Source organism: Chelon labrosus (genome assembly GCF_963514085.1).
Source record: "Chelon labrosus genome assembly, chromosome: 12".
Lineage (NCBI taxonomy): Eukaryota > Metazoa > Chordata > Actinopteri > Mugiliformes > Mugilidae > Chelon > Chelon labrosus.
The window spans coordinates 24,249,965-24,277,686 of NC_140345.1; the positions used below are offsets into that span (position 1 = coordinate 24,249,965).

At 43.7% G+C, this 27,722-nt stretch overlaps 1 protein-coding gene across 1 annotated transcript; it reads right to left on the reverse strand.

Annotated features, from left to right (window-relative positions):
* Positions 1–26: 26 nt before the first annotated feature.
* ano10a (anoctamin 10a) lies at positions 27–27,645 on the reverse strand. The gene is made up of 15 exons (XM_084557668.1): positions 27,571–27,645; positions 25,253–25,329; positions 23,853–24,034; positions 23,314–23,511; positions 22,806–22,940; positions 22,159–22,278; positions 21,771–21,955; positions 19,788–20,172; positions 18,659–18,714; positions 18,460–18,534; positions 18,168–18,356; positions 17,844–18,035; positions 17,433–17,561; positions 7,746–7,862; positions 27–1,406 (listed from the first exon to the last, which is right to left on the reverse strand). Exons 3-15 carry the CDS (start codon positions 23,989–23,991, stop codon positions 1,365–1,367), a joined length of 1,962 nt encoding a protein of 653 aa, XP_084413794.1. The 5' UTR covers positions 23,992–24,034; positions 25,253–25,329; positions 27,571–27,645; the 3' UTR covers positions 27–1,364.
* Between the last annotated feature and the right edge of the window lie 77 nt (positions 27,646–27,722).

A 27,722-nucleotide genomic window follows, 5' to 3' on the forward strand; every position in this document is an offset into this window, starting at 1 on the left:
AAAAAAAGCATCAACATAGAGCAGGTTTCATTTCCTTGTTTATTTAAGTTCCAATATACTGTTACAGTTTCAATACATCAGATGACTGTGTGTGGAGAGCGTATAAAAACAAATACTTGGATTGCATTTAAAGGCACCGGGGGCTTTAAAAGAGTGCACGGTTTAAAACTTGAGCAAGTCTCCTACGCAGGAAGTGACAAACTGATAATGGTGGAGATGAGATGATACTTTATACAGCTAACTCTGCAGCAACAGTTTACTGTGAAAACCTTTTATCAGATCAGGACAGCAACTTCTTTTTAAAATGTTTTTTTTTTGTGCTTCTGCAGCTTTTTGTTCATGCAAACTGTTTTATTGTCCATAAACCAGTCTAACTTAACTTCACAAACCCTAACGTTTCAGTTTCCCGTGCAGCTGCTGAAGAATTTGGATCAAAATGACGCTTGGGTTTTTCCTCAACAAGGCCGGTGGCATGTATGTGACACGAGCAAATTTAATTCTGCAAAGAACACTCAATGAACTTTCATTTTCAGAGGCTTCAGAGGCCGATTTTTCCGCAAGAAAAGTAAGAGCGGAAAGATCGGCTCATGCAGAAACTAAATACGGATCGAGTTTTGCCAACTCTGTCAGGACCAGGATGAACTTTTTACAATGCTCTTTAAATGTGAAGTACTTAGAGATGTAAGGGCGAGAGTACTCACCCCCAAACCACCCTGTACAGGACACTCACTACAATAAGAGTTAGTGAAACAACATGGTTTTGTTCTAATGAAAGGCGACTCTGATTCGATTGTTTTTTTCTTCTTAGAGTAATAATTATTGCCAACGAGCCACTGATTCATTTTACACTGTTCAAAATAAATGACACAAATCTCCTCTCTTTTATTTATCTACCAAACTGTGACTTTGGTTCGCTGTTACCGTGATTAGTAGCTATTATATTCAGCTATTAGAGCTTTTAAAATGCTCATATTTACGACCGTCCTCTTTCTTTTGTACGTGCAGCGCTAAGCAGCTTTAATACATTTGTGTTTACAGCATTCCTCTGTGATTTAAACATCTGACCCCCACAAACCCCTCCCCTACAGTACGTCTCATCTGTAAACCAGCGTAGTATAGTTGGTGCACCGCCTTCTCCTGCTCCCGTCCCGGAACAGTGGCTTAACTGTAAACTCTCCCCTCCAGTGATAAAGTGAAGCTGTTGCACATTAACAGTGCTGTGCGTGAAAAGAAAAAAACAACAAAAACAAAACGTCTTTGTGACTTAAAACACACATTATGAACATGAGCGTCAGTCGGTGCGGCGTCCTGATCAGAATCTGTGGCTCCTCCTCTTCCTCCTCCTCTCCTCGTCCTCCTCCTCCTCACTGGACAGTCTTGGTGAACTCCGAGGTTTCCAGCATTTTCTGAAACGCACACGAGACGAACAGTCAGAGACGAGCAGAGTGAGTGAGAGTGAGAGCGATCAGGCATAACATTATGACCACCTTCCTAATATTGTGTAGGTCTCCCTTGTGCCTCCAAAACAGTTGTGACTCATCAGAGAATGGACATGGGCCTTCTGAGGGTGTCCTGTGGTGTCTTGGAACAGGATGTTGTTAGTCGGGGGGCCTTTGAGGGGAGGGGCCTCTGTGGATCATCCCACAGATACTTGATCAGTTTGGGATCTAGTGAATTTGGAGGCCAGGTCAACACCTTGTGCTGTTCTTCATGTTTTTTTAGTTGTTCCTAAACAGTTTTTATGAGTCTGAATCCTGCTGGGATTTTCTGCTGCCATCAAGGAGTGTCATTGTTATGGGGTGGGGGGGCCTGGTCTGGTCTAGGTGGGTGCTACATGTCTAAGTAACATCCACATGAATGAATGCCAGGTCCAAATGTTTCCCAGCAGAACATTGAATTGTCACAAGATGGTCAATGTTATTCGCTTCTCCTGTCAGTGGTTTTAATGTTGTGGCTGATCGGTGCATAACGCAGTCAGTCAAAGTAAGTGGAACAGAGGTCAATAGAATCATGATTTACTCACTATACAGGCACCTGTTGTCACATGAGCAAATTAAATTCTGCAAAAAAAATTCTGCACGTGTAAATGTTCAGACATGTTGAGATTTATGCGACGTTTGTCTTTGAGTTCGCTGCAGAGCTCGTGCAAACTTCACCACGGGGCTGGCGTTACCTGTCCTAAGAGCCTCCCTCCCCCTCCCCCTCCCCCTCCCCCCCCCCCCGAGGCAGCGCAGGGTTCTTTTCCCGTTTCCCCCCCCCAAAATGACATTAAGCAGGGAGCAGCGAGGCGAGCAGAGTTTTTTAAAATAACATTACGTGTGATCAGAACAGCCGCTCTGCCGCGAGCTGCAGGATCTGGACAGTGTCCTGCAGATAGAGTCTGGCAGGGACTGAGGAGGATCTCAGGATCATAAAGACCCAGAGAGAGAGAGGAGGGAGAGGGAGGGTGATGTCTGTGTGGCTCTGCTGCTGACAACTTACACATTCAGTACATATAAATATAAATATATATCTTTATGGTTTATCAGAGAGGATCATGGGTCAACCGGAGGCTCTCTCTTATCGATGCTGGCTAAAGTTACACTGAGCGCACACATCTGATCTCCTCCCAGCTGTCTAAACACCAGAAGTCTGTCAGCAGGGATTTATTTTTTTTTTCCCACAAGGTTAAGCAGGAGTGGAAAGATCAGGTCATATGGAAGCTAAAGATGGAAACGGAGATGTACGGTCTCTGGCTCCAGCCGGCCCCCGACGCCTCACCAACACTTCCTGGTTGCACTTAAATAAATCACGGCGCAGGATTTAACAGAGGCTCCTTCCCTCGATGCTGATCTTGGCAGAGTTACGTTTTAATCAATTAATCCCTCTGTGCTCCTGGCAAGAGGCAAAGCAGGCGAATTACATCCGAGGTTTAGAAGTGTGGGATGTTATTAAGGTTTGTCCCAGAGACTGATGCGCAGGGCAGGGCGGGGCGGGACGTTGCAGGGCGGGACGGGCCGTGCTGAGGCAGCCGTTTAGCTCCCCGAGCCGATCCTTCACGTTCAACACGCGCCGACTCCCTCGGGAACAGAGAGGAGCTGTTAAATCATTTCAGTAAACGAGCAGAGAGGCTGGATCCTTCCTCCAGGGGACAAACCGGAGAATGAATGTGTTTTAACGTCCACATAGTTAACAGGAACAGGACGGACCAGAACGGATTTATACTCTGACAAACTTCCAGCTCATGAGCCAATAGTCAAACAGTTGCTGGCTCAGTTTCTCCTGTGTGAAGATTTGATGCTTCTTTCTGTTTTATAACATTACAAAAAACACTTTCCTCACATTTTATTCACTAAACTATAAATTAACAACAAAAATGACCGGTGTCTGGATTAAAAGCTCATTGTGGATGATGTCTTACATCCTCACAGCCTCGTCTACGGAGCCGGAGTCAGCGCCTCCTCAACATGACCTCCTGAGTGTCAGCGTGGATCAGTGAGGAGAGGAAGCAGGACAAAGCCTTCGCACGCTCAGACGACCTTACCTAAACCTAAAGCAATCAGCCACAACATTAAAACCACTGACAGGAGAAGTAAAGAACATTGACCACCTTGTGACAATTCATTGTTCTGCTGGGAAACTTTTGGACCTGGTATTCATTCATGTGGATGTTACTTAGACATGTAGCACCCACCTAGACCAGACCAGGCACCCCCACCCCATAGCAATGACACTCCTTGATGGCAGCAGCAAACATGAAGAACAGCACAAGGTGTTGACCTGGCCTCCAAATTCACTAGATCTCAAACTGATCAAGTATCTGTGGGATGATCCACAGAGGACCCTCCCCTCCAAGGCCCCCCCCACTAACAACATCCTGTTGCCAGACACCATAGGACAACCTCAGAAGGACCATGTCCATTCTCTGATGAGTCATAAGAGCCACAAGGGAGACCCACACAATATTAGGAAGGTGGTCATAATGTTATACCTGATCGGTGTCTTTATGTGCACATACAACATATTATTCTGCTGAAGGCTGCTGGTCGAGGTCTGTGCAGAATGAAGGGTGAGTGTGTGTTTGGTGATCCACACCTGTTCTGCTGAGTCTTCATCTCAGACTGCTGACTCTGACTGACAGTCTCAGAGTTTAAGACCTGGCAACTCTAAACTGTGAGCCTGTGACATTCTCGGTGTCCTCAGACACACTGACCTCCACGTAGAGCCACGGCATCTTTATTTAATCTGAATCCACTGCCATCAAACGATTCAATCTGAAGATTCATTCCAGATCAGTGGCTGTCGAGGAAGGGCCTTCCCTTTATGGGAAACTCATTGAAATACATGGAAATTCTAAATTTCAGCCCTAGAGTGTTATAGGGTGCAAGAAGACTTTCTTTGCATTTGAGAATTTTTGCAAAATGTAGAAAATCAAGATCCATATATGGTTCCTTGTCTTGAAGTGGTAAACTAATGTAAACATGTATTTGTTCATACACATTATCACATTAGACAACATCAGGACACTTTGTGGTACCTAATAAAGCTGTAACTCTCAGTGTTCATGCAGACGTGGACCTTGCAGACCACATTTGATCTGAGGACGTTGCCTTGATCTTCTCTGATTGGCTGCATGAAAACCACATGCTTTAATTTAAGCGTTAATAGGTGCATCGTTTTAGAGGTAACCGATCCAAACTGAAAACTGAGCAGAGCAGCAGAAGACGTGAAATGTTCTGACACAGCAGCTGCACCCAGTGTTTCTACTATATCCACATCATATTAGTCTAGAGTCAGATTAAGATTAATAAACTCCAGATACTGAGACTACAAGAGGATTAGACAGAAACATCAAACCCCAGGGTTTGGCTAGCCGTCAGCGACTGTCACTGCTGTAGACATCTAGTCTGTGTGTCTCTGAATAAAGTTCAATCAGCGTCAAGCCGCGCTCCATGGCTCACCCCTATTGGCTGCAAATCACTCAGATAGAGTGTCTCATATAGTCTCGTTTTAAAAAGGTATTTTTTATGACCTGCAGACACTGCAATGTAATCCGGATGCGCTCTCTAATGTGCTCTCATCATACGGTCTAGTTTAATGACCTGTCAATAAAAACCACAAAATATTAAAACAACTCAAAGTCTGAGTCTAAGTTTTTCCTCGTTTCTTGTTTTGCCTTCTTCCTGTCTTGTGATTTCCCACCTGTGTGATTGTCTGCCCCGCCCTGATTGTCTTCACCTGTGTCTCCTCTGCCCTTGTGTGTATATATAGTCCTGCCTTTTCCCTTTCTCCTCTGTCATGTCACACTGTTTTCTTGTGTTCTCAAGCTCTAGTCTTGTCCTGTTACGTTCTTGTCTTTTTGAAGGTTTTGATTTCTGAACTGTCAGGTTTTGACCCCGACAGTTTGTCCTCTAAACATCTGTCCGGCACGTCTGTCCACTTCAGTCAATACATTGATGTAATGGTTTGCCATCAGTAGCAGGCAACGACATTAAATTAGCTCAAATTCAGTCTGAATGCGCTTCTCTCCGTCTGCCTGTGTTTGCGTGACTGAGGTCAAACAGACGGTCGCCTGCTGCAAAGAAGGCAGAGGAAAACGTTTAATCCCCGGGTCTGATGTGGTGACGTTCATGCCGACATGTTTTTTTATTCTTGGTTACGGCGGAGAAAAATGATCGCCTTACTTAAACTGTTAAGTACGGCACGGCGTGTTAGATGAATTCACGACAAAAATCGCCTGAGTTAGAGTATTAGATCGGTGTCAGCATCCGCTTTCTCAAAACACAAAACCGTTTGTCACACGCAGTCTGAGCTACTCACCCTCCGTGGAGCGGTCTCTGCAGGAGCCAAGAGACCACACACATCTGATTAAACCAAACTTACTGACACAAGAGAGAGAGTGCACAAGAAACGAGGGTTTAATCTTGACTATGGGACTGCAATATCTTTAGATTACTGCTTGAGAGGTGTTGTTTCAGACCGTGCATTAGAAGGACAGTGTTGGTAATTGTCATTCTCGGAGCTGGTGAAAACTGTGTGTGAAAAGTCAAACCCATTAAACTGGCAACATACTGAGCCTGAAGTCTGAAAGAAACCACGTGAAAGAAATGATGAACCAGAGGCCAAAGAGCTCATCAGAGAAGCACTCAGCCCCGTCAGTCCACGTCAAACAAATGGCTGCGGTGCGGGGCAAGCTAATGCTTTACTGTGGAGCCATATCCATACTGTTAGCGCACGGCACGCCATTTGTCTTCGACAAAGTGGTCTGGGACAGGCGTCAAGAGCCCATTCTGAATGCTAAATGGGAAGCCGTGGGGCTGCGTGCTGCTGAACATGTGCCTCAGGTCTCTTCAAGTCTAGTTTCATGTGCGGAAGCTGGAATCACTTAAACCGGAGTTTGAAGATATTCTAATGTGTGTTGAGCGACTCGTCGGCGGAGATATATCAGCGCAGACCGTCGCAGAACGGGTCTGGACCTGATTCAGAAGCAGCTGCACGTCTCATGAAAGATGAATGTCTGCAAGCAGCTGGCGTTGAGGGGACAGAATTACAATAGAGGACGTGGACGGACTGTGGTGTTTCACTGCTACGAAAGGCAACCACGTTTGGAGCACAGGCTTTGCAGAGGTGGGATGTGTACCTAGAAATCCCAGCAGCCAAGAATGATTCAAGAGCAGCTGGTATATCCAGAAAAAAAAAAAAAGAAAGGCAACTAGAGTTTCTTGAAGACGTTTCATCCAAGTAGATTCTTCGGTTCTAAAGGACTGGTGGAGAGTCCAGTTAAATCTATTTTGCGATGAACTACAGTACAAACTGTAATTTTAAACGTGGTCAGATTAAACAAGAGTTGTTTCATTTTTCAAAACGTGATCCATTTGCAATGTGAAAGCTTTCCTCAACACCCTGAAGAGTGAACCGTATTTAAGCAGCAGTGAACAGCAGCTGCAGCCTTCACTGTTTTGGTTGACGTTAGCTTAGCATTTTTACTTGTGTTAGCTCTTTAGTAAGTTAAAACTATATCTGAATTCTTTTAGTATACTAAACCAATGGCATGTGAACTAGACACCAGTCACAGTGAAAGCAGACAGTGACTAAGGCTGCTCTGCTTCAGTTAAAGCAGAATGAGGTTTCACTTTGTTAGACGTATTTATTCCTGAAAACTGAGTAGTTTAGACTTTACGCTCTTGTTGGGTCACGTAGGGAACAGTTTTGCACAGGTACTGACTTCCAGGGAATGGTCGTGGTTAAAATGTGAATGCTACCCAACAAAATGTGACTATGCAGCCGTTTCAGCCGAAGCAAACTCGATCTGTTGAGTTGTAAACTAGGCAGAGCTTCTTCCACGCTCTGCATCAGCGTAATCAGCAGTGCATCACGGGCCGACCGTTCCGGTGGAGCCAGAAAGACGCGATGCTGCATACCGCCTTGCCAAATGGCATTAGACGCGGTATGCTGTTGTCTGTCAGAGCAGAGGGATCAATCTGCCCTTTGGGTCTGGGCTGAAGGTAAACATGTTTAAACGAAATCATAACTTATAAAAAAATGAAGGCTCTCATCAGTTCAAATCCAGACCTCGTGTTCCCGTGTGTCTTGCCGACACAGTTTACAGCAAACAGGCTCCTCTAGCAATGAGGACTGTTCCACTGATGGGAAGTGAAAAGAAAATTACAAACCGGAAAGCAGACATTAGCATCTGAAACGGTACAGAATGACTTTATGCTAAAGTTTGCCTCCATCTCTAACGACACTATTGAGTCAGATGTTACCTTTTTCTTGAGGGCCTCCAGGGACTCAAACTCCAGGCGGGACAGTTTGGTCTGAATGTGTTTGGGGACGTCTGGGATGAGGAAGGTCAGGATGAACTTGAAGGCCAGCAGTCCATGCTGAAATCACAGAATGACAATCACATCACAGGTCAGCTTCCAGCTTTTATTTGCATTCAACCCCCTCCTACATGCAGGAAGGAAACACGCTTTGAAAGATTCATCACCATCATTTGATTAGGATGTTATGGGACGGTGTCCTTCACGGGACACTGTTGTAAAACGAGAGAGGACAGAAAGGAGACGGGGAGTGACGGGAGCGGTGAGACAGACAGCCTCTGTAGATGTCTTGGATTCAAATGAAAACAAAAATTAAAGTTTATTTAATAAGATATATTTTAAATGTCATCATCTGATAATTGTAGGTTGAGGACTTCAGACTCTTGTTACCTGGTAATTAATTTGTGTTTTCACTACAGCCAGTTGAAACAGACACAAATCTTAAATTCTTAGACTAGAAAATACCAAAACATCTTTCCGAATACATTTAATTGCATGGTTGCATCTAGGATTTTCCACGTCCTGCTGTTTATCCAAATACACACAGAAACATTTACGTATATCGACACGCAGACAAATCCCCCTAAAGTTTCCCAAACTCACGACCCATTACGCAGAATCATGTGTTTTAAAAAGCTCTAATCATCAGACGCAACCAGCTGCACACGTCTGAATCAGCAGACTGTGTGTTTTCCCGTGAAGACGCCGGCCCACATTCGCTCACATGTGTGCTGAGCGGACACTGATCCCACCTGGCCACCACCACACACACACACGAGTTTTGCAAGGTTTTATGGAGCTGTATCGCCTCCCAGAGGGCAGGAGGTCAAACAGGCGGTGGCCGGGGTGAGAGGAGTCTTTCACAATGTTTTCTGAGGATCTGTAAACGCTGGTTAAACGTTTAGTTGTGTGAACGACAGCTTCTAATGTAACGTTAGTCTTTAAAAATGGAACCAAAACACGTATATATATGTATACGTGTAGTTGTAGGTCACATAGAACTGCTGACTACTGCTCATGTGTGCTACCAGCTGCCTATTGTGTCTCTACAGTGTTTCTTACAGCTGAAAAAACAGCTGCTGCCATCAAGGAGTGTCATTGCTATGGGGTGGGGGTGTCTGGTCTGGTCTAGGTGGGTGCTACATGTCTAAGTAACATCCACATGAATGAATGAATGCCAGGTCCAGAAGTTTCCCAGCAGAACATTGAATTGTCAATGTTATTTACTCCTCCTGTCAGTGGTTTTAATATTATGGCTGATGTGAACAGGCGCATGTTCTCCATCAGTTAGTTACCCTCAGGGATCCATACAACTTTTTTGTCTGGAAGAGTCTATTAGAACCAGGTTGTGGTTCCTAGATTTGTGTTTATATCAGAAAAGGTGCGCTGCTCATGAGCTCCTTTGATTCAGTATCTCTTCTCCTCATCACGGTAATGGACTCATGTATGCTACAGGAAAGCAAATGAATATATGAGAGTGAGAGCAGACAAGAGGTCGCTCTGCCATGCAGTAATGAGTTTCAGGCTTATCAAACCAAATGGCTCGGCTGAGAAGATAGACAATGTGCTTCGGGGCCTGAATGTTCAGTATAAGTTACCACTCGACGAGTTTAAATGTTAATACTAGCTTTCATGAGGATACAAAAAAATGATTCATCAGTCTAATAAACTTTCTGATACCTCTCTCTTTGTTTGCAGCTTAATTATTACATATTATTCAAGGACATGTAAAACTAAATTAGGTTTTTGGGAAATTGGTCTAACAGTTTCCAAGAACTGAGCCTTTACAGTTCGCACTATATCACAAAGACAACTTTTCTGGCTTAAAGAAGCACCGACTAAGAAGTTTTGTCATTCTGGTCAGCTCAGCTGCTCTGCTAATTAACAAGAAGAACGAGCCAAGAAATCCCTGATCTTAGAGACTTGTCACATTGATTGAAAGTGCAGAATAAACACTCCAGCTCTTAGTTGATTGCTGCTACGGTTCAAGGCTCATTTATATTTCTGAGTGTTCAGCAGCACAAGGTTAGACTGAAGACAGAGGACGCTGGGCGAGGAGTCTGAGGAGAAAGTGACTTGTGAAATGTTTTTGGCCAGACGATAAATTCTGTTTCGTCTGACATAACAGATGTGATCAAACTTCAGATGCGCCGTACGGAGGGGATTTGTGTTATCATTTACACTGAGCACACTAAGCTGCCATCGTCTCCTTCACCTGTATGATACGCAATCTCTCCTCCAGGCTCGACACAGGCACAAACACAAAACAGTTTAGGATCAACTAAAAAAACATGAAGAACAGCACAAGGTGTTGACCTGGCCTCCAAATTCACTAGATCCCCAAACTGATCAAGTATCTGTGGGATGATCCACAGAGGCCCCTCCCCTCAAAGGCCCCCCCACTAACAACATCCTGTTACCAGACACCACAGGACACCCTCAGACGGCCCATGTCTATTCTCTGATGAGTCACAAGAGGCACAAGGGAGACCTACACAATATTAGGAGGATGGTCATAATGTTACGCCTGATCGGTGTATATATCGGTGTAGAGGTAGCATTGTTTCAGCTCTGTGTCATTTCTTATTTTTTTACAGCTACTCCTGGAGAGAGATTAGTAATATTTTGGCCTCAGCCTTAATCCCGTTGTTTTATATTTAGCCATTTTGGTAACGAGAATAATAATCTCCAAACCAACTGTGTGTTCTGACTGAAACAGCATAATCTTGAGGCCGAAGAGCAGAGACAGGCCTTCAGACCGGCACGACTCAAGAGAACCACAGTGCCACTGTTATTTCCACTACTCAGTATTCAGCACTTAATGCAGTTACCATAGCGCCCCTTCACCGTTAATTGGAAAATTAGCATTTCAATCCAGCGTCCATCTAACTGATGAGGAATAATTAAAAAAATATATATATATATCTCTTCTTTGATGTGACCTGAGCAGAGTATGTCATTGTCAATCATATGCACACTTACAACTCAATGCATTCTGTCTGAGCCATGAAGACATTGTGAAATAAAGATCGGTCTTGGTTATACAATTTAAACTGCTTTAATTTGGCCACCTGGGTGCAGCGACATTCGCATATTAAATTTTAAAGCTGACGCCACTAACATATTAGCTCCTAGTATCTTATTTACACATACAGGAGACAGATAGTGACGTTAGCCTTCATCTGGAGTCATTTTTTTCCGTGGTCTCCAGCAACTAACTACTGATAATGAGCCAGTGAAAAAAACTATAAAAGACTCCGGCCATAAAACCAAAACAAGGAGATGAAAGACAGCCTCTGTAGTGTGGAAGTACAGAATGATAATTTGATGTGAAGACTGATTAATCCAGCTTTAACAGCAGCTCTGTTACGATTTAAAAAAAGCTGATATCCTTCTCTAAAGGCTCAAAGAAATCCTTATTATGATTATAAAGAGTCTACAGAGAAATGTCCCTCCAAAATGAATAAGAACAAGTACTAACAACCTTAAGCCAACATTCATTTATCACAAAAAAAAACATGCATGGTCCTTTTTGTAAACGAGTACCTGTACAGTGAATGCATCTTGATATAAAATTTAAGTTAAGAAGATTAAGTTGCCTGCTACACCAAGTTCCAAACCCATGCAGAGCCCATGCACACACTGAGATGCTCGTCTGGTGAGGACAGTGGACGAAAGTTAATCTGATTAACTAAAAAACAGTGTAATGAGATTACTGTGTGGTGTGCTGCTGAAAATAACCTTGGAGAACAAGACAATTTAACTGACACACGCGAAAAGTGGCACCTTTATCAGCATGCAGAGCTTTACGGCGACAACACTTTGTTGAAATCAGACGTTAATTTTAACTGACCATCTTGTGACAATTCAGTGTTCTGCTGGGAAACTTTTGGACCTGGCATTCATTGGTGTGGATGTTACTTAGACATGTAGCACCCACCCAGACCAGACCAGGCACCCCCACCCCATAGCAATGACACTCCTTGATGGCAGCAGCCATCCCCAGCAGGATGCAGCCTGACACAGACACACAACTAAAAAAAACATGAAGAACAGCACAAGGTGTTGACCTGGCCTCCAGATTCACTAGATCCCAAACTGATCAAGTATCTGTGGGGTGAGACACACAAGTGCCAAGCATTGGAAGCAACTGGTAGGGGTTCAGTGTCTTGCTCAAGGACACTGGCAGGCTCGTGGCATGTTCAGGGGATTTGTGCAAAACCCGCTCTACCTACTGAGCAACAGCTCAGTCGTTACTCGTAGCAATGCTGCGACTGTCCTGACTCTCCACCGTTTGGCTCGGTCTGTTCGGTCATATCGTTCACATCTGTGGAGATAGCAGGAAGCTGTTCTCAGTTTAGCAAAAAGAGACTAACTGAGCACTTAGCTGCTGAAGAGCTAGATATATCCCCCAGAAGATGGATAGATAACCATTTACTAACATATTACCTTCAGCTTTATGAAGGGTTTTAAAGCAGCACGTGGACAGTCCGTATGCTAGCTGGAGAGCTGCAGAGAAAAGGCATTAACAACAGTTTTTGTTGGTTTTGCACCTCTGTTTTGCAGCTTTTAAAATAATATATCGAAATTAGTTGACATGTGCATGAACTAGAGTTCGTCGTTTCGTTCGGTGTTGATCAGTTCGCAGAGCAAACCCAAAAGCTTCTCCGGGCACTGATGCAAAACCATGACGTGCATGTTCGGTCCAAGCGAACGACAAATCAACTCTGCAACACGCAAATGTAAAACACAAGATACAAAGGACTTTCTGTGTGCAGCCGTATTTGCGTCAAATGAGAAGCAGCTGCTCGTCGTAACACGTCAGCTTCAATAAAACTTGACATGTGCTTGACTGTGACGTGTCATCAGGTCGTGATCACGCCTCCCTTCATTTTATTTTTTATTTTTTTGGAGGGGGTTTGTAGGCAGCCACAGTTCAGAGTCCCTGTTCTGTTGACTCGGCTGCACTGAGATGAAGTAGATTATAACGGACAGACCCGTGACTCTCAAAGAAAGTCTCTGTCTGTGGCAGTCTGGCCGGTTGCCTGGTTACTGCTCACTCATGTGTGTAAGCCCTATACAGTAATTACCCAGGTATCATAGCACTGCTGCTGGAAAGCAACGAGGCACTGCCTTCCTGCCCACTCCCAACCTTACCCCATAACCAAGATAAGAGGAGATGAGTGTTTTGATTTTAATCCCTATCTGAGTCCGTATGCTTTCTCTTATTAGAAAACAGCTGCCAAGATAACAGCTGATGTGAGAGAGATTTGAAGGCGTGTGATGATGAAAAACACCTTTGTGATCTTGTGTGTACTCCAACAGAGTCTATATTAGAGGGTCTATTCTCTCTTACCCGCCCGTGTATTTAAAAATGCATGCAGAGCTTTTAATGGCTTCAGATAATTGACGCTTTGAACGTATTAGATGTTGTGTCAATAAGCAACGTTCACGTGTATTCAGGCGTAGGCCCCCGTTGGAACACTTAACATTATACAGCCTGGCCGTCGTTACTCTTGTTGTCCCATCTCCTTAATAGCCTGCTCCGCTCTGTTCTAGGAAATGGTAGCAGGCAGGAACGTGCTTGGATGTACAATCAGCTGGTGACTCAGGTTCATCTCACACACACATGCACTGGTTTTCTCTGCCTCTCTCAGTCTTTTTTTTTTTGTCTTCCTCTGCCCCATCGGTTCTCCTCTCAACCCGCCCTTCCTGTTTACTCTGTCGTCTTCCTTCTGTCTGCTTCTTCTAGCTTTCGTTTCATTTACTGACTTTGGTGCTCCTCTATCTCTACATGGATCTGAATTCTATCACCGGCTTGCGGTGCATACCACAGAGAAAAACACAAACAAACGTGTGCGTGTGACAAGTGTGCCCTCACGGGATGGATTGCCGACATACAGAGACGGTCTAACACAGGCTGTGAGCTGCCCTGGTTTTATTGTGTGTTCACCGGAGCAGCATCTCGCCTCCTCTCCTTACTCAGGTGAGGGGGCAGAGTATAAGTCAAGCAGAGAACATCACCCCTGGGGCCAGTGTGCAAGTCTGTTGCTATAAAAAGTCATGTTCACTCGTGTTCAGTCCAGAAGACAGCTTGAAGGAGGTGGGATGGATGAGAGGTGGCGTGCTCCCTGTTAGCGCAAGAGTGGGCGACTTTCCCCAACATCTCCTCTGAGATTTTAACCAACAAGACTAAAGGTCTGAGGCTCTGCTTGAAGGAGAAGGAGTGTGGACAGTAAACCAACACAAATATGCTGGACAGAACAATTATTAGTAATATTTTATTTTAAGCTTCAAATCATTGTTTTTCTGTTTTACGTACATAACTAAAATGACTGTGTATTGATCTCTGGTGACCATCGACTGCACTTTAACTGGAGCACTGGTGTTGCCGCCGTTGCTCTGCTAATGTGCAGCTCACCCTTCACTTCCTGTGTAGACACAGTGCTGCAGTATCACCAGAAATATGAGACTAAAATATAGCGTTTGTTATGAGGAGGGCACTAAAGGTCATAATGAAAGTTATTTTAAAAACATGTTACCCATTTAGGAGTACATATGGGACCGCTGAATCCCTCCACAGAGGATCCAACGGGCCAGGGGATCAACGTGCCCGTTAGGTTTTGTTATTTTATTTATAGCATGTTTCGTGAGAAGGTTTAGATTATGTAATGCAAATTCTTAATATGAGCCACTGGACATGTATGTTTTAAGCTAACATCATGGTCCTATAGATGGCAGCATTAGTGAGTCAGCTCAACGTTCCTGTTGATTCACATTTGTGGTTGTGAGTGAAATGTCCCAGTAACTATTTGAAAGGATTGTCAGGAAATTTGATGCAGGTTTAAAGGTGCATAACTTCCTATAATGAACCATATATCTGCTGAACATCAGCAAGTAAACGCTGACATTGTGAGCATCAGATGCAATCATTTATCTTAAAATAGAGCACCACTGACCCGACTTTCTGTAAGCGTATGTGCAGTATGTATTTGAGAAAACAAACCCTGTAAAGAAAGCCTGTTTCCTTTATCTTCCTGTGAAGTAAAAAGCAGTGGGCTGCTCTCAGTGGGGTTCACTGTCATCAGACACTCAGAATAGAGCCGATTTTCCATCAAAGCTGTTTGATAAGCCTCCAAAGACTGCAGCAGACAGAGGATGACTTCATTCATTTGACATCATCAACACACACCGATCAGCCACAACATTAAAACCACTGACAGGAGAAGTGAATAACATCGACCACCTTGTGACAGTTCAGTGTTCTGCTGGGAAGCTTTTGGACCTGGGATTCACCCACCTAGACCAGACCAGACACCCCCACCCCATAGCAATGACACTCCTTGATGGCAGCAGCCACCCCCAGCAGGATGCAGCCTGACACAGACACACACAAAAACACTATAGGAACATGAAGAACAGCACAAGGTGTTGAACTGGCCTCCAAATTCACTAGATCCCAAACTGATGATGATCCACAGAGGCTGCTCCCCTCAATCCATAGGACCCAAAGGCCCCCCCCACTAACAACATTGTGTTGCCAGACACCAAAGGACACTCTCAGAAGGCTCATGTCAATTCTCTGATGAGTCACAACTGTTTTGAAAGCACAAGAGAGGCCTGCACCATATTCGGGATGTGGTCATAATGTTATGCCTTATCGGTGTATGTACATGCTCCTATACAATTTTCACTCTCACCCCTCAGATTAATAGTGAAAACAGTACTAGTACAATCAGAGTGGCAGTAGCTGGAATAAATTGAGGCTAAAATAGAACTCCTAGCAAAATAAGGTTTAATTAAACATTAGTTTATCCTGACCCCTGTGTGTGATTTATCTTCTTCTGCAGCAAACAACTTTTCCATAATCAGTAGAGTTTATCATTCTGCTCCGTCTGTGCAGACCACACATTCAATCAAACACGCGCGCGATCAATATGACCCAGTTTCTGTCTTCATCGCCAGAGACCGGCCGTACAGTAGACTTCACAGAGCCCCTACAGTCTGAGACAATTACTAGATGTGTAGGAGCAGCACAAACAAACAAGTGTCCTACAGAAACGTCTCCACAATACAACCCCACCATTCACTACAGCCTCACTACGTCTCTGTTTGTGCTGTTATTTTGAGCTTTTTCTCTCTAGAGGCATGGGGATGTATTTGTATGTGTGTGATGTGCAGCCTGAACAGAACCGAGAGCAAAGGGTAGCAGGCTGACGTTAATGTTAATAGAGGCGGACTCGGGAGAGGAAGAAGCTGGAAATGCAAAACACCAAACAATGATGGGTTGAATATGCACACACACAGAGTGTCACTGCCTCTCTACCAAACCCATACTCCATGTCTCACTCACAGATGTGCTGTGTGTGGACCAAAGCTGGATTGTGGCTCCATCTAGTGAGCAAAATAAATCTTCAGCAGACATTAAACTCTCTATGTTTCAGTTAAAGAACCTTCAGTAGTCGAATCAGACAACATAAAAACAAACTAAAGCAAACTAAACACTGAACACAGATGTTGCGGTAACACTGTTGTATCCAACCTTTCAGGTGAGAACTGAGACTATTTTCAAAGCAGACAGCAGCATAGCTTCAGCTCTTTTTTACTACATTTTACATGGAGTGTTGCGCCGAACTAGCACTTAATTAGAAACATGTCTGCCATTAAATGCAATCCAACACAACAGCTGCCTCATATTAACTGTGTGTAGAGTACAAGAAGACCAGTTCATCACGGTCCGTGCATTTTTATTTGATTGTTATTTGATTTTGATTTTTAAATCCAAAAACAAACTTTCTTTCTACCACTGTGATTTAAAAACTAAAAGTGCAACAAAGCAAAAACTGCTGTATTTCCCTGCAATGTAACCGGACGCATCTGGTATTTGCAGCAATCAACACTTGTACACTTGTGCTCTTACAGGCAACGATCATTACAACAGCTCGGCACGTTCAGCACGAAATGTTTGGATGTTTCTTGTGGGAAAAACTCAAGCTTCTCCGCATGCATATAAGACAAACACTCAGAGATCAGTTCAGATGACACGCCTTGTGCCATAAATCTGAGAACTGATCCTGACCAACAGAAAAGTTTTTCATAGAGAGCTGACTACTGTAAACAACTTCACCAACAAAAACGTCCAGTTTTATATGAATCAAATAACGACTGTTCTCTCGTTTAGTTCCCTTTCTCTGCACAAATGGTAAAATTACTTCATTAGTATTTTTTTTTGTTTTTAAAACTGAAAACAAAGTAATCTCTTGTTAAAAGTACAATTATCACCATTCTCCCAGTGTCAACAACGACTGAAAAGATTTGCAAGAGATTAATTTATGACAGAGTTGTTGTACTGGAATCAGTTATAACATGAATCACATCTGTAAGAAGACAATGTGGAACAGAGGATCTTGATCCTTTCACTGATCCACAGATTTCAATGGATAAACAGACTTTTTCCTACTCCTGGCTTTTGGCAACATGACAACAACTGCGCCTTGTTTTTATAATAAGTCATTCCAAAGCAATTACAACACCACTATAAAAAGACACACAGATGTCGTGCTACTCCTCCGTGCAGACAATTAACTTTATGTCTGCATGTATGAGTCTCTGTGTATGATGTGAATTTACCTCGATAGCCACCGTCCACAGTATGAGCTGTGTGTCTGAGTCAGGGAAGTAGGCTTTGACTTGTGGAGACATGCCGATCAGCGCACAGTTGGTCACGACGGCTATCACACTCATGGCTTCGAAAGCAAGCTGATCGGAGACAGAAATAGGACAGTTAATGACTCGTTTCCTGAAATGGAAACCACTTTAGCCAGCGGGGCACAGAGAAAGTGACATCTTGTTGTTTATCATCTGTTGAGATTGTGATAGTATGTTAAAAATAAGACAAAGAACATTTTGCTATTTAAAACTGTTTAGTCTGTGCTTTTAACAGAAACACCCGCAAGTAATTTATGATTAATTGTGTCTTGCTTTGTTTGAGTCAAAAAAAATAACGCAACCAATTCATTAAAATATGCCAAAGCGTCTCACCTGCCACACTCCAATGTTTGAAGCCGGATCAGAGAAGGGCCGTTTGAACACGTGACACATCTTGAAGGCATCGGAGTAAACCTCAGTGACGTTGTTCAACACCACCAGGACAGCGGCCAGAGGGTAGACGCAGGAGAACAGACTGACGTAACCAAACAGCAGGAACAGCTCGAGGTAGTCATCAAACGTTCCCTGAAGAGAAGACGAACAGTCCAGACAGTCATCCCCACATATTCCACAAATTAAAGGGAACAGAAGAAGAAGACCTCATACTCATTTGTGTGTAGACTTTGATTTATTTGAGTAAAAACAATGTGTACCTACCAAATACGTGCTCATGTCGGCCTCTAGCCGGACCTGCTCCGCCAGGGGAATCTCTTTGTCCTGCAGAGTCCTTCTCTTCTGGGCTTTGCGGATCATCTTTTTGTTGCGTCTCCTCTGGAGCCAGTAGGGAAGGAAGGCCTCCATGAACTGATTCAAGATCTGACTGGTGATCAACAAGGTGGCTAGACTCTGCACGGAGAAGAATAAAGGATGTAGGAGACGGGAACTACAGTGGAAATATGGAAAAATGAAGTGAAGAATGAAGAGGGGCACAGAGGAAAGGCGCTCCTACCTGTCTTAGCAGCGCCATGTCCTGCATGACAAAGGCAATGTAGAACAGCGAGGCGAAGCAGTTGAAGAAGTTGAACTGCAGAAAAACAAACATATATCAGACAGCTGTGGTATGATATTCAGTGCAGTGACAAGAAAATCTGCACTCTGATCAATGAGGGCTGAAATTGGCAAAACAAAGAATTGTGTTTTTTACTCACTACTAATACTTTGAGGACCAAGTGGTTCTGATACGAAGACTCGAGCCGGTGATTCTCTGAACACACAGAGAGGGGGAAAACATTTGGAGAAATCCTTCACACTTGCAGCCTATCACAGGTAATCTTAGCACCATCTGCATTATGGTTTGCAAGATCAGCAAGGTTGCACTTAAATGAATCTGAGTCGACAGATGCAAAACAAAGATATAACGAAGATATAGGGTCCTTGTTTTATCCAACCTACAGTCCTACACTTAGCCATCTACTGTGGGAATGAACGCACCTGCTCCACAGCAAACAAGACATTTGACTTGCCACTGGAGGGTCATTTATGAACATTACACAAAATATGTTGAACTAACAATGTGTTAGAAGCTAGAAGCTGCTGTGGAAGTGTCACTTTAGGTTCAGAGCCGCTCCTCAGGGACTCCTTCGTCTCTCCCCTTTCTCCTGAGGGAGCAGTAAATGTCACCTTTTTTTAATTTACAGTTAATCCTATATTTTCATAATGGTTTTTGTATATATTTTTGTTTTGATCATCATTACTACATCTGCCTTACCGTGCAAAGATTGTAATAAATTGGTAATTCTAGATCAACTTTTGCTAGCTTAAAAGTCACCGTGTGTTAAGCTAACTTTCCTCCCGTCTCCTTATATTTGTTTTATTCACACAGGACCAGGAGCGTGCAGCGAAATGACTTTGCAGTTTCCTTGTTGCTGTTGTTGTTGCCAGAATAAATGGAAGATCACCTCTGAGGGCTAGCAGTGCGTCACCTCATAATTATTAAAAACACAACGCAGAAGCTTGCTGGTTACGTAAGCACAGATTGAATTAAAGATGGCTCAGCTCCATTACCAAAGGAACGCAGCCAAATTAGGACAAATTAGGACAAATGAGGACAGATGATGTGAGATGTGGTCAGAGATGTGGTTGGACCTAGGGTGCACATAAGCAGGGGCCTCCAGTAACGCAACCATCATCAACAACCAGTGCTTTCTCCACTGTGACAAGTCAAAATGAGGAAATATTTATCTATATTTATCTTTACTGGACTTAAAATACCTGCCTTAAAATGAATTGAATGTCTTTCTTATAAGAACAGATCTAGGACTTGATCAAACCACTCACCCCACTCGGTGAGGAACTCTGCAGCATATCTGTAGATGAGATTCATGACCTCTATGACCACAGCGTAGATAATACTGGGGATGAACAACAAAATTCCCGTCCAGAACGTGGGGTCCTCATCGTGGATGTACAGCACCCATCCCTCCATCTGGAAGTAGATCATCATGACGAAGAGAGACAGGTAGAGGCAGAGCAGGACGAAGGGCAGGGACACGAGGTAGATGCGCAGCAGCCTCTTGGCGTTGGGGTAGAGAGGCTCCTCGCGTCCCGTCACAGGGTTGAACCCGAGGACGCCGTGAAATCCTGGTCGAGGTTCTTCAAAGGCCTTCTTCCTGCTCAGTGTGCCCCAGTGGTAAGCCAGAGTGGCGCTGAATCGCTTCCATAGCTGGTGGAGGAAGGGTTCAGCAAATCAGTAACTCAGGCTACAGTTTTATGCTCATACGTCTCTACGTAGATGATGTTTTATAGTCAATACCAGAGATATGTTAGGAGGTATTTGATCAGGTAATAGTGGAGCCACTTCCCAAAGCTTCCTGAAGGGCTTTGGGGTACCCTTCATGCCCAACATGCCCTCCCAGCAGCTTTGGCTATAAGGTTCTAGTCTCCACTACCATTCTCTGCCAGGTCACCTTCTCCCACTCCAGAGACAATGTCTGCTGTTTGACCCTCACATCATTCTGCCTTTAACTCCACATACCAAAACCAGTTGCATCCAGCCACAAGCACAGGACGATGCAGAGGCCATAAAACCACTGCTGAACAGAAGAGGGAGCTAGACTCTGCTGAAGTTTCACCTTCTTTAACCACACCCTTTAATCCCCTGCCAACACTAGCATCAGCAGGTCGTCCAGAACAAAACTACTCTGAAATTTCCTTTCATCCTGGGGGGGTCTGACAGTCAGCCAAACTGCAGGGCCTTCAACCATCCCAGACCAGACACTGCTGTGGTTGTAGGTTCGGTCGTGGAGGGTGAAGTTATGATTAAGCCGCCTGAATGAATCCCAAATTGTGCCGAAGCTGATACAACACACAATGACCTGTATCTCAGCCAGGGTGACGTCACAGTGATGAAGGGTGACCGCTTTGACTGGTCTTGAAACATCCCATCCTGTGTGAAGACTCAGACTCAGATGATTCCGCAGATGATTAATTTCCCGTTCATGTTCATTCATTCCAAATCAAAATAATAGATCCAATGTTTCTTCGCAGTCAGCCCTGGTTTGCCACTTCATTTTATATTTATGGTGAATTAATGAAACTTCAGCAAAAAACATTCTCTCACAAGAACGTGTTCACACTAAAATACAACTTTGATCCTTTTAAAAGTTGTTCATCTCGGTGTTAATGATGTATGTAAGAGAGTGCAAGTCATACACAACAGCATGGCTTTGACAAAAAAAACGCAATAAATGAGGAAACAATAACTACAGTACAGGTTGCTGGTCCATAATGTGATAAAGGATATACACCAATCAGCCACAACATTAAAACCACTGACATGAGAAGTAAATAACATTGACCATCTTGTGACAATTCAATGTTCTGCTGGGAAACTTTTGGACCTGGCATTCACTGGTGTGGATGTTACTTAGACATGTAGCACCCACCTAGACCAGACCAGGTACCCCCACCCCATAGCAATGACACTCCTTGATGGCAGCAGCCAAAAACTGTTCATGAACAACTAAAAAAAAAACATGAAGAACAGCACGAGGTGTTGACCTGGCCTCCTAATTCACTAGATCCCAAACTGATCAAGTATCTGTGGGATGATCCACAGAGGCCCCTCCCCTCAAAGGCTCCCACTAACAATATTCTGTTGCCAGACACCACAGGACACCCTCAGAAGGCCCATGTCCATTCTCTGATGAGCCACAACTGTTTTAGGGGCACAAGGGAGACCTACACAATATTAGGAAGGTGGTTATAATGTTATGCCTGATCAGTGTACATATGACATAATGACTCAATCAGTTTCCCTACCTCTAGGATAACGGTGCACCAGATCAAGTTGAAGACAGCAAACACCACATATTTGTCGTAGTCCTCCCAGTCAAACAGATAGTAAGGCACCCCGATGAGGGCCATAGGCACCAGGGCAAAGGTGAAGTACTCCAGAAACCCAAAGTAGAGCGCCTGGCCCTCACCAAAGTAGTGTCTGATATCATCTGTGGATAGAGAGTGGAAAAACAACAGGAAACATTAAAAAGTGGCAAAATTACTATAATCCAAGTAAACATAAATGAATAAAGGTAAAACATGAGCAGATTTTTGACCACGGTTCCACCGTACATCAAACAAATCCCACATAAAGAGCATCATCTGTGTTATTCTCGTTACACTGAGAGATAATGGTAAATCTTCTACTTACCAAGAGGCTGAAGAGACAACTTGACTTTTTTATACCAAGAAAAAGAAAGTCTCTTTAGTTCTTCCTTTTCATGTAGAGGAAAAATTTGGACCAGGATCCCTTTAGACTGCATCCTGCGAACTAAGATGCAAATAAGAAAACAGCATGTCATTTATTTATTTATTTTTTATCATCTCTTTTGTCTGCTGTCGATTTCACCACCACAATGACACTATTGTGGTCTGCTTTAATAAAGGAAATCGTAAAGACTAAAGCTGCGTACAGGTATTTTGCTGATAGTTGTGAGATATTTGGAAGATGTTTCACTGACTTTTGCTGCATTTTTATTCCTCCCTGTTGTTTCTGTGACACCCAACCCACCCAGTCTCTAAATACAAGCACATGGAAGCTCTATCATTTCATCACTGCAGGCAAGCTCTGAATAGAGACACCCTATCTCTACTGCTTGCTCATCTTGCTTTGGGAATATTTCCCTGCATTTGCACATTTATTGTTTCTATACTGCAGCTATGTTCAGTCTGCTGCCATTATTTTCAATTACGTAACAGTTTTAAAAAGTGAAAGTATCCCTCATAAGTTTCCACAGACCGAGATACGGTTTTTAAACTGACGAATGAAGACACACCAGCAAGATGATGAGTACTCACTGATAGATTTGCCCGGGTAAAGCTTGGCGTGACTGTATCCTGGTATGTGAGTCTCCCCTTTAGCTCGCAGTGTGTCCAGCTCATGTTTGATGATGTACTGACACTCAGCCATACTGAGGAAGCTGTCTCCGTCCCCTGGAGAGACAGAGCGGATCAGAGACAAACAACACAACGGAGACGTTTCATGTATGTCAGTAGCTGTGATACCGAGGCCAGTCATTTCAGACTGTGACTAATAGTTTTCACTGTGACTAATCAGTTGTATGCTGGAACAGTGGTAATATTGATGCAGCTATGGTACTAATTAATATAATTTCTCAGTAATAAACAAACCATTTTTTCAGCTAGTTTACCCCAGAGTCCCCCTAAATAAACATCGAAACAACCTTGTGTGCCTTTACTTGTTAATTGTGCCACGTTGTGCATCACCATCTGGATTAAGGCTGTCTCCCTATCAAAGTACAGCTCATGTGTCACAGTTTGTGTAAGGCCTCTTGTCAGACTCTACCTTTAAAGTCTTTGAAGTTGTGTTTGTTGGCACAGGTGAAGCCCCTCATGGAGCCGTCACTGTACTCCTTGAAGAGGCCCACATCCTCAGCACCAGAGAGCAGCCTCTGCCTGGAGGCCCCGACTATAAACATGTTGGGGTTTGACTTCTCTTGATCCCCGACTCCAAGATCCAACTGCTCCACCAGCAGCTCAGCACCTGGGGAGAAACAGAGGGGCAAACCGGATATACTGCAATTCAGGCCCGTCACCCATTGAAAACATTTGGTGCATTATGAAACAGAAAACACAACAATGGAGGCCCCAAACTGTTGAGCAGCTACCTCATGAAGCTGACTGAGAGAATACCAAGAGTGTGCAAAGTTGGGATCAAAGCAAAAGGAGGGTACTTTGAAGAATCTACAATGTAGAAAATAATAAAACAGTAAAGAAAACCCACTGAATGAGAAGGTGAGAAACTTTTGGATGGTACTATATGTCCTATTTTTTATGTCAAACAATGTAAACGACTATTAGGGAGGAGGAGGTGAACTTCCACACCTCCATTCTGCTCCTGGTCTCGAATCCTGCTAAGCAGCCACGCAATCGCTTCCTCCTTGGCGTCCGACACGAGCTCCACCACCACCAGAGGAGTGAAGCTGGAGCCGCCGCCGCCGTCTGCTGAAAGCCCCTGCAGCATCGTCCCTCCTCCCAGGACACCTGCAGGAGAAATGAGTGCTCTTCTGAGAGACAGAGACAGAGACAGAGACAGAGAGAGAGAGAGGAAAAGGAAAGGTAAAAATCTTCAGCGAATGATATTATATATAATTGAAAATATTGGCACAATAATTATTAAACATAGTATAAAATGCAGGGGTTGAATCCAGGCTGACTGGGGGATTTCTGTGTAGAGTTTGCATGTTCTCCGTGTGTCTGCGTGGCTTCTCTCCAGGATACTTAATTGGCTATAGGTGTGCATGTAAGTGTGAACAGTTGTCTGTCTCCCTGTGTTAGCCCTGCAATACATTGGGGCCCCGTCCAGGGTGTGACAGCTGGGACAGGCCCCAGCGCCTGTACATTATTATAAAACACTAACTTTTCCAACTTTGGAAGGACTACTATGTGCTACAGTTAATTTAAGATTTACACATGCATTTCCACGTCATCCCTGTTTTTGTGTGAAACAGGAATAGTTCATTCATTCGTTCATCTTCTATACCCGTTTTTTTTTAGTCCTGTTAAGGGTCACGGGGGTCTGCTGGAGCCTATCCCAGCTGTCATCGGGCGAGAGGCAGGGGTACACCCTGGACAGGTCACCAGTCCATCGCAGTCCATCGCAGGGCTAACACAGAGACAGACAACCATTCACACTCACACCTACAGCCAATTTAGAATCACCAATGAACCTAACCAGCATGTCTTTGGATGGTGGGAGGAAGCTGGAGAACCCGGAGAGAACCCACGCAGACACAGGGAGAACATGCGCACTCCACACAGAAAGGCCAGCCGGCCCATGGATTCGAACCGGTGACCTTCTTGCTGTGAGGCATCAGTGCTAACCACCTCTTCACTGTGCCTGTGCCGCCCTGAAACAGGAATAGTGAGACACAAAAAAAAAAAAGATGTTGTGAAATCTCACACTTGCACAAGGTGTGTCCAAATGCTTCCACACCTTACAGCAGGTGTGTCCTTATGCTTCCCCCTTTGTTTACAAAGCACTGTGAGCTGCCAGCTATAAAGGAAACCCTACACCACTGCCATCTACTGTCCGGTGAACACATGGCAATCTGCATCCACTACCAGCCAACAGACAGAAGCAGCTGAGCGGCTGCCATACGCGCAGACAGGGAGGGGCTTGTAGTGAAAGAGATCAGGGGGGCTCGGTAGAAGAAACGAGCAGACTATAACAGTGAAGACAAACTAGTTCAGCTTTGTGTCGTCGGGGGCCGCTCGGTACTCACCAGATCTGCGCTGCGTGTAGGAAACAAAGCGGCCGCGCTCCTGGCTCGGGGCTGGAGCCCTGCTGCTGATCCGTGAACTGTCAGATCAGAGAGAGAGAGGACTTCAGTTGTGTTCCACGTCACGGAGCAGCGCAGCGAACTTCAGCAGTCTGTCACACCCACCAACGCTTCCGTCCCGTCCGGGGCGCCGCCGCCACCGTGACTTTGATTACAGACGAAATCTAATCTTTCATTTACTTTTTTTTTTTTTTTTTTTTTTTTCTGTGCTGTTGAAAAATGAGTGCATACTTCTATAATATTATTTTCTTATAACTGTCTAATTTATAGATATGTATGCACGTGTTTATTATTATCATTATTATTAAATAAAGACCAGGATGTTGGGTTCCTCTTACTGTAAAACGCTTTTTTTATTATTATTTCTTTTAAAGAACCATACACATGAGTGAGCTGACTAAATTGAATCTGAAATTGTCCACTCAACTATCTGTCATGATGTTGCTGTTTGAGCAAAGGTCAAGGTGCCCTTAAAAGAAAAGATGTAGTACTGAATCCTCCAGTGGTTTCTTCTTTCTTTGCATACGCTTTGCACTGGCCTGCACTGTTGCATGTATTGCAGTTACAGGGGCACAGCTAAATCTTAATGCCACAATAAAAGGCATTTAAATCTCAGTGCATCATTTTAGTCTAGTCTAGTGCTATGTTCCTTCAGGCCCTACAAATGGATTGTTTACCCACACAGGTTTTTTTGGGGGGGTGTGTAGGCTACTGACTGACTTAAAGGTTATCTTTTCTAGTATCTATTAACAACCTGGATCTTGTTTGTCTTGTGACAACACACACACAAACGTCTGACACGACAGAGCCTCCTTTTCACAGCAGACATTTTGAGTTGTCACTCTAGGGCAAGCAGAGGTGTGTTAGTATATTATTTGACTGACCTACAGGTGGCAATTGCCAACAAAGCCAGGGAAGAAAAAGACAGGAAGCTGAAAAGTCTATAAACAACGTTGGATTTGCAAAAAACTGAGTCTGATAAGTGAAATGCACTCGACAGGTTTGTTGGAGAACTGAACCTTCATCTGATAATACACTCCTTGTCCTTGTTCACAGTACGACATCTGTAATCAGTTTCATGAATACAGGCTTTGTTTGAAGTCCCATACTGACCAGTCTAGCCTTGTCCATGTCTGTGCAGAGCCTTTAACACACAGTATATCAAGTATATCTGTCTTGCGCCGCTGGTATGAAATGTTTTCATTTGGGGCTTGACGTGGCTTGACATGCCGAAGCAGCTTGTACTCGACCTGAAACCTGTCTGGTCTCACGTGGTATGAGACTGTAATCCATTATCTGGAGGACTAGAGGTTAGGGAAGGGGACTAACAGACCAACCACAAAACAATCCCCACCCCAGAAATGGGGGAAGGCAACCCCAACTCCTAAAACATACATATGCTACAGAAACACTGTTTCAACATTGAAACATATCAAGAAAAACCTACAGTATCATGTCACAGCTTGATGATTTTTATACAGTGTCTTCCTGTTTTGGATTATTTTCTGTATGACAAAGTGATTCCTCTAAGATGAGTTTCATTTGATCAGAAATGTAATATAAATGAAAAAAGAGTAGCATTCTTTCTCACTGAAAACAGAGAAACGTGTTCTGCAAAAAAAAAAAAGAAGCGATCATTTTACGAATGTATTTTCACAGAGACTTTTCTTTAAGCTGTTTCTTGCATGTTGCTTAATGGCTGGTGGTGAGTTTGAGATATTATTAGGAGCATCTGAAACTCACATGAGTCAAATCTCCAGCGACCAAATATAGAAGAAGCAGAAATAAACTAGTCCAGCTTGTTTCCAGGCGTCACTAAAAACATATTCTTAACACCCACATATATGTTATTTATATATATAATAAATTAATGACATACTTTTATATAGACAGACGTTGCTTATAGTACTATTTTCCCATTTAAATATATAATAAAATTATAGCTAATTAAATGTTAAAAAGATAAACTTTTTCTTATTTCTAAAGCTGTCTTTTAATAAGTGAATGGGCTTTGTAAGCACAGGAAAGCCCTTTATTTACAGGCATGTACAGCAAACCTTTAGGTAGCTAACTCAAAACACTTTAAAGGATGATGCTAACATTTTAATTATTTGTAGGATGACTCAAGTATAACAGTAAGTAGCTACTACGGTCTTAAGAGTTTACGAAAGGCTGTCAGTGCTAACGACACACTTGTGACACATTTAATTTGCCCGGGACATGTAAAACAGAGAACAAACAAATGCCTTTTAACTACTTACCAAAGGTCTCTTCTCTGCTTAGAAGCAATGTTTGGATGCTTGACAGCAAAAGCTACTTCCGCAGTCCCGCATCAACGGGTACTTGGGTGCGTTTATTTTAAACTATCAAGACGGGAGTGACGCTGCGGCGGGCGGGGACCGTCAGCGGCGCC

What these genes read in the sequence shown, in the direction of transcription:
- ano10a (XM_084557668.1), bottom strand. Translation starts at nt 23,991, where the DNA reads ATGCTGCAGGGGCTTTCAGCAGACGGCGGCGGCGGCTCCAGCTTCACT. An exon ending in GGTGCACCGTTATCCTAGAG is followed by an intron (nt 20,173 to 21,770) that starts GTAGGGAAACTG and finishes TTCCTCCACCAG; the next exon opens with CTATGGAAGCGATTCAGCGC. An exon ending in CAAACATTGGAGTGTGGCAG is followed by an intron (nt 17,562 to 17,843) that starts GTGAGACGCTTT and finishes GTCTCCGATCAG; the next exon opens with CTTGCTTTCGAAGCCATGAG.